This window comes from Branchiostoma belcheri, unplaced genomic scaffold (genome assembly GCF_001625305.1).
Source record: "Branchiostoma belcheri isolate BF01 breed outbred unplaced genomic scaffold, Haploidv18h27 scaffold2, whole genome shotgun sequence".
NCBI classification, from domain to species: Eukaryota; Metazoa; Chordata; class Leptocardii; order Amphioxiformes; family Branchiostomatidae; genus Branchiostoma; species Branchiostoma belcheri.
The window spans coordinates 10,251,243-10,258,252 of record NW_017803490.1 but is presented as its reverse complement, the minus strand read 5'-3'; the positions used below and the strand labels follow the sequence as shown (position 1 = coordinate 10,258,252).

Below are 7,010 nucleotides of genomic sequence, written 5' to 3'. Positions count from 1 at the left end.
TTTTTTTTTTTTTGTCCTGACCCCCACCAACGTCGATGGCCGCGGACCTTCTCTGGCTAATGGATACTGCCTGGCCAATTTGATACTGTCTTTTTGCCACCGAAAGGGATCTTCTTGGAGATTATTTAAAGTAGGGTTCTCCGCCGCCGGGGAGGGTCCTGGATTATCCCGGGGTGGGGGATTAAAAGGGACTTCCTCCCCCGCTGGGATCGCGTGTAGGTAAATAAGCAGAATCAAGGAGAAGGGAGCTCATTGTCCAAACCTTGGGGACGTCTCCCGCCCTGTCACTAACTAGCTCTTGTCTGTTTATTTTCGGTAGATTCAATAACCAAACATACATGGCACCCATCCATCAGGTCTGTGATGCTTACATATCGCCGTGTCAGGAAGATGTCTCAATCATGCCCTCCGTAATTCTTCTCCTTCCGTAGACCGGGGGTGCCAGAGTATACAGTGTAATTTTACGGAATGCAGTGCAATTTTACTAGTATACAGTGCAATTTTACGGACTACAGTACAATGGTATTAGTATACAGTGCAATTTTACTAATATACAGTGCAATTTTACTAGTAAATTTGCACTGTATTACTGATACGATTGTACTGTATTCCGTAAAATTGCACTGTATACTAATACGATTGTACTGTATTCCGTAAAATTGCACTGTATACTAATACGATTGTACTGTATTCCGTAAAATTGCACTGTATACTCTGGCACCCCTGTAGACCTAACCATTGTCTGGGGAGGGGGTGAATTTGTTCCGCGCGCGCAGACAGGCGTTAATTGCTGTTGGCGTGCCACCCCCCGAGGCTGATGGATCGTTCCGGGGAAGATCATTAACAACCAGCCGGGCGTTATTGGAACCCGTGAAACCCCGGCGCGACGCGACCTGAAGTTTCGGGTAAAAACTAGTCTCTACCAGACCAACTACATTGTACGCTGGCTAATCTCCAAGCAGATCCCTCTCGGTGGCAAAAAGACAGTATCAAATTGGCCAGGCAGTATCCATTAGCCAGAGAAGCTCCATTAGCCACCGACGGGTTGGTGGGAGATCAGAACAAAAAAAAAAACGGCCATATATAAAAAGGTAACGATCATTCCCCACAACCTCTGCTTGGAGAGTACGCTGGCTATATATAGGAGAATATTTACCAGGGGAGTTTGGCCGCCTTGTAGGTTTGACAGGTCGGAGGGAAAGAAACTACCTCCCCGCGGACGGACTCCCTTGGCCAATTTTACTCTTTTTTTTTTTGGCCAAATTCTACGATCCGTATTCCCGTAGAAAGGCCTGTTGGAGGCTAGCAAATCCCCGTTGATTCGGGTAAACTGCTGCTGCAAGCCGCTTCCCTGCCGAGAGTAAAATGGGTCGCGCGTTTATCAACTTGAGAGGTAATTTAACGGAGAAGCTTGTCCAACCTCGCGGGTAGTAATTGTCAGAGACAGATAGGGTTGGGGAAGTGTAGCTCCACCAGACTCCTTTGTTTTGCAGGCTGGATAAATCGTAGAAATGGCCCTAAACCGGCGAGTGCTTGAGCTTTATCTGACCGGCCACCTTCCCTGGCCAATTATACCCACTTTTTAGGCCCATTTCTACTATTTATCCAGCATGCGGCCAATATAGATTCCCCTTGCAACACAGAATATTCTTGGAGATTAGTGGAGACGAGACACGCGAAGTTACTGCCACCAGGCCTTTCTACGGGAATACGGGTCGTAGAATTCGGCAAAAAAGAGTAAAATTCGCCAAGGGAGTCCGGACGCGGGGAGGTAGTTTCTTTCGCGGCCAGTGAAACCTACAAGGCGGCCAAACTCCCCTGGCAAATATTCTCCTATATACAGCGTAGTTAGTCTGGTAGAGACTAACGCGAAGTTTCGTCAGCACCAGACGGGCGTGATGTCGGTGGGCGGGGCGGCAGCCAGGAATGTCGAGGTTCAAGTCCAAAGAAACCTTAAACAGTTAAAGTCCAGAACCGATTTCGGACTTATTAAAAAAAATCATGCCACATGCCCCCTTTCATTCCAAGCCACCTAAAACTTTACATGGATTGCAAGACCTGTGCTGCAAAATGAAGAAAACATTGCCTTCGGGCATCGTCAAGTGTCGGCCTCCATGCGACGTGGCCACAGTTTCACCCAGACAACTTTGCAAGGTTGCCAACATGCAATTTTGTTTATGCCATGGGTTTAGGCCTGGACTTACAAGTCCGGACCTGAACCTAAACCTCTGGACTTGAATCCAGACCTAATAAATGTGGGTTTAAGGTACACAGCACTAGAGATCACTAGACAGACGGTGGTGATGTCGGTGGGCGGGGCGGCAGGCAGGAATGTCCAGTCTCACAAACTTGTCTTCTCAGAAGCCCTGCGGGTTCCCGGGGGACGTGACCCGGGCAAGGTCAGCATCAAACACGCTGTCTGACTCTCAAGATCGAGGGGGGGGGGCGTTTAGGCACCCAATGTAGTTTTTAGAGCTTGGAAGCTAGATTTTAGTCAGTATTCTAGTCACTAATGCCTTCAAATATCAGAGTTATCAACCAAGAATTGCAAGAATTGAGTTGTTCAAAAACTCGTATTTCCCCAGAACTATCGGCGTTTAAGGCACCCAGTGCAGTTTCAGAGCAGCAAAACTGGAAATATTCCGAATAAGGCAATGTACATATGATATTGACACGTACTGCGTCACATATTAGCACATTTTTATCATTATTTCATACTTTGGGTAATTGAAACTGCAGAAACAAGCCGCAAGATGAGTCCTTTATTTTATGGGTGGTACCCTAAAAATCAGCCAAGGACCCTTCAATTAGCCATTTTCCGTCCGAAATTTGGGTATTTTTGCTCCACGAGGGTCGATTTACATAGGGATAGTGTGGTTTGAAGTATGTAGATAAGTGACTAGAATATTGACTTTGAAAAATCGGGTTTCCAAGCCCTAAAAACTGCAGATTTTAGTCAGTATCATACAGATTGCCTTATTCAGAATCGAATATTTCCAGTTTTGCCGCCCTAAAATTGCATTGGATGCCTTTAAGGACTTTGTGAAAAGAGGACGAACTAAACCCGACCAGCTCGACTGTTTAGTCCGAAAACCTAACCAGAATTAGGTCATACAGAGCGGCATCGTTCACCGAGACAACACATTCTAAACACTGCCTGAATTTACGGACGCTCCAAGATCGTATTTAAACCTTGAAGAATCTGGATAGGAAGCGGTCGTTTAGGCCACAGCAAGTAAAGTTTGTGGATGACATCCTCATCCTCATCCGCAGACTCTAAATCTAATGCGAGCGGGCAAAAAAAGCAAGGCGGGCCGAAAAAACAAATTTCCTACGTTTTAAAATTTTAGCTCAATCATTAATTGTACGAATGGTTTTGATTCAGTGGGAACATCACATATACACAGCCCGCATCACATATCACTGCATCAAAGTAAGAAACAAACATTAAATCAGAGCCTTTTCTTGTCTACTATCTTCATAGTTATCTGCCATCCACCCTCCGGCGTGGCAACAGACATCTTTGCCCATTTTCGGCATGGTGACCACTGTCAGAAGGCAACAATTTTTTTTTTTCAAAATCAGGCGAAAATTGATGCGCGCGCTAATGTCATCCATGAAAATTACTTGCTGTGGCCTAAATCTTGAAGAATCTGGATAGGAAGCGGTCGTTAAGGGATGAAACCCGACATGCTGGCTTTTCATAGCCGGTAAATCTGGCGGGATAACGTACGCCTCACGGGGATGACGACAATTATAAAACAATATCCACATCCTATCCGCCGGACTCAGAGGGTTAAACCAGACCCCGGTTTAAGTGTCAGTCTGTAGGACGGGACAGAGAGATGTTTCTAAACAGTGTCTGAATAGAAGTGCTGTTCATCTTCCGCATAGGTGTAACAGTGGGGGGTTTATAGGCGCTACCAACTGACCCGGCCGATGGGTCTGGACCTTTTAGCCGAGTGGTTAGAGCGTCGGAGTCTGAACTAGTGCTCGGGAGGTCGTGGGTTCGAACCCCGGCCCCTAGCTCCTCCTGTTTCTTACATAGGTAGCCACAGGTTACCATTCTCCACTGGTCCCAGTCCTACCAAGCGTAGGCCTGACAGACTTTCTTTACAGCCGGCCTTCCTAATTATTGCCCTCTTGAAACCGACCCGTAAAAAATACCCCTTCGGAGGGAAAGAAACTACCTCCCCGCGGCCGTAATCCGTTGGCCAATTTTCCTCTCCGTTTTGCCGAATTCTACGATCCGTATTCCCGTAGAAAGGCCTGGTGGATAATCTCCAAGCATATCCCTTTCGGTGGCAAAAAGACAGTATCAAATTGGCCAGGCTGTATCCATTAGCCAGAGAAGGTCGCCGGCCACCGACGGGATTAGCGACAAAAAAACGGCCATATATAAAAAGCTAACGATCATTCCACCACAACCTCTGCTTGGAGAGTACTGGTGGAGGCTACTGCCAGTACACCACGGGGAGGTAATCAGACCGTGCGTCCGTCCGTAGCGTCCCGCTAGCCTCTACCAGGCCAATTTCTGCTGTTTCCAGCCACCTCCCGACGCCTGTTAGAGGCTGCCAGGCTACCGCGGAGATATAATCAGGCCGTGCGTCGGTCCGTAGCGTCCCGCAGCGCGCGCGCGCTGGCCGGCTGTTCGGCGGGGCAGGGGGAGGAGCTGACCCGTGCAACACTCACGCCCCGGCCCGTGCCTCTGACCTCCATCCCTAATCCAGTCCATATACACAGAACCAGGGCAGACTTTACAGGCTGGTTACCGTTATCCACAGGTCGGCTTAGGGCCCCAGTCTAGCCTGGTTACCGTTCTCCACAGGCCCCAAAGAACCAGGGCAGACCATGTAGCCTGGTTACCATTCTCCACAGGCCCCAGTCTAGCCCGGTTACCACGAATATGGGGCTTTTTACCGACCCCTGTTTAGCCTGGTTACCGTTCTCCACAGGCCCCAAGTTAGCCTGGTTACCACAGGTCGGCTTAGGGGTGTTTTACCGGCCCCCAGTCTAGCCTAGTTACCGTTCTCCACAGGCCCCAAGCTAGCCTGGTTACCACAGGTCGAATTTGGGGTGTCTTACCGGTCCCAGTCTAGCCTGGTTACCGTTCTCCACAGGCCGGCTTAGGGATGTTTCAATGGCCCCAGTCGAGCTACATTGTGCTGACATGCTAGGTCTTTCCAGTGGGCCTTGTAATAACTGCGAAATCACTTAAACCGGCCCCGGTGGAGCCTGCGATGGTCTGGCTGCCAGGCTAGAAGATACTGAGGGAGCCTGTAAGCCTGGTCTGGCTATATAGGGGCCTGCAGCCCACCTTAAGCTCAACCCACCCCACACATACAGAGGAGGCTATGGACCACCGTGGCACCTGTATCGCAATTTTCATCTTACGGAAGCTTGGAGCTTACGGAAAGATTCGGGCAATCCCCTCTATCCGTGCGCTTAAACGTTTTCCGTCATTGTACGTAATGCTCTTCACAACATCACTAAGCTCTGGTTTCCATATGTGTTCCGTCTCCCTGGCAGAGCGGGGCCATGTCGGTCTAGTTTTCCCCGCCGCTTGGCACGGTAGCCGAGGGTTTGACGGAGGTGCGGGGCAAATGTGTGCCATATTTCAAATAAACTGACGAATGCGCGTTTATTGTTGTAGTGAAGAAGCTGACCCTGTCTCCCTCCCCGCGGCTTGGCAGCCGAGCGGAACCCGCTCGCGTCGTGCGTTAATCTTAAACACGTCGCGGCGAGTAACGGGATTGTCGTGACAGTTGTCGGGAGAACCTGCCAGCGTCGTGCGTTAATCTAAACACGTCGCGGATAGTAACGGGATTGTCGCGACAATGTCGGGAGAGAGTTGCAGAACCTGCCAGCGTCGTGCGTTAATCTTAAACACGTCGCGGATAGTAACGGGATTGTCGCGACAGTTGTCGGCAGAAGGGAGCTACCTGTCGGTAAATCATAGGCTCCACCGGGCCTTTCTACGGGAATACGGATCGTAGAATTTGGCAAAATACGAGAGTAAAATTGGCCAAGGGAGTCCGGCCACGTTGAATTCACCCGAAGTGTCACTTGATTGATATGTTCAGAGATCGAGGAAATCGTCAAGCCTACATTCTAGTCACTTTGCTTACACCTACCCTGTTTTGTTGAATTACGCGTCGTCGACTTTGGTTCTCTGTTGCTCCCGTCTGAATGTCACACACTCACCCATAGACTCTCTGTCTCTCTCTCTCTCTCTCACACACACACACACACACACACACACACACACACTCACAGTATATATAGGCAATCACACATATATAGACACGCACACAACACACACGTTGACACACACACACACACACACACTATATATATATATNTATATATATATATATATATATATATATATATATATATATATATATATATATATATATATATATATATATATATATATATATATGTATATATATGTATCAATGTATATGTGTGTGTGTGTCAACGTGTGTGTTGTATATACATATATATATATTTAGACACACAAACACCGTAAAATCCTAATTCACATCAGCCCTACAGCATCTGCTACTAAGGCTAGAGGTCATGGGTCCAAGGTAGTCCCTTCTTAGTCATCTGTGGAGTAACTTACAGCAAGCCTCTCAACTTCTCTTTCTTGTACTTGTCCAAGTACAAGATATACAAGTATTGCTTCCACAACATCTCATCTAAGGTACTAGTACTGGCGGTGCCGCACACTGTGACTGACCCACATTAGAACAGGTGCATCTGCATGGTGATGAACGGCCGTCCCTGGTGTCTCACGCCTCCTGACCAGACGTCCATCCCTCACAGTCTCCGCGTGAGGTTAAAACGTTTAATCACATCCAATTAATCAGTGCTAACGAGGCGCAAGGCGAGAGAGGCTGGGTGGTCGTGAAGCCGCTCCTCCCCGATAGATAATAGGAAAAAGCGGCGGCAGAGATAGCGTGAATGTGGACGGCATTAGCTGCCGGGGCGTGAGATCCAAC

The 7,010-nt window shown here is 48.4% G+C and overlaps 2 protein-coding genes across 2 annotated transcripts in view; both read left to right on the top strand.

The window, feature by feature from the left end:
• LOC109468549 overlaps nt 1-2,423 on the top strand; it is an 80,764-nt gene extending 78,341 nt beyond the window's left edge. Inside the window, exon 43 of the mRNA XM_019766791.1 lies at nt 2,275-2,423. Within this exon, the coding sequence (XP_019622350.1) occupies nt 2,275-2,423 (149 nt within the window). The remainder of the gene's footprint in view (nt 1-2,274) is intronic.
• Nucleotides 1-7,010, top strand: part of LOC109468887 (neurexin-4-like) — a 41,545-nt gene that overhangs the window by 1,420 nt on the left and 33,115 nt on the right. The window lies entirely within an intron of this gene.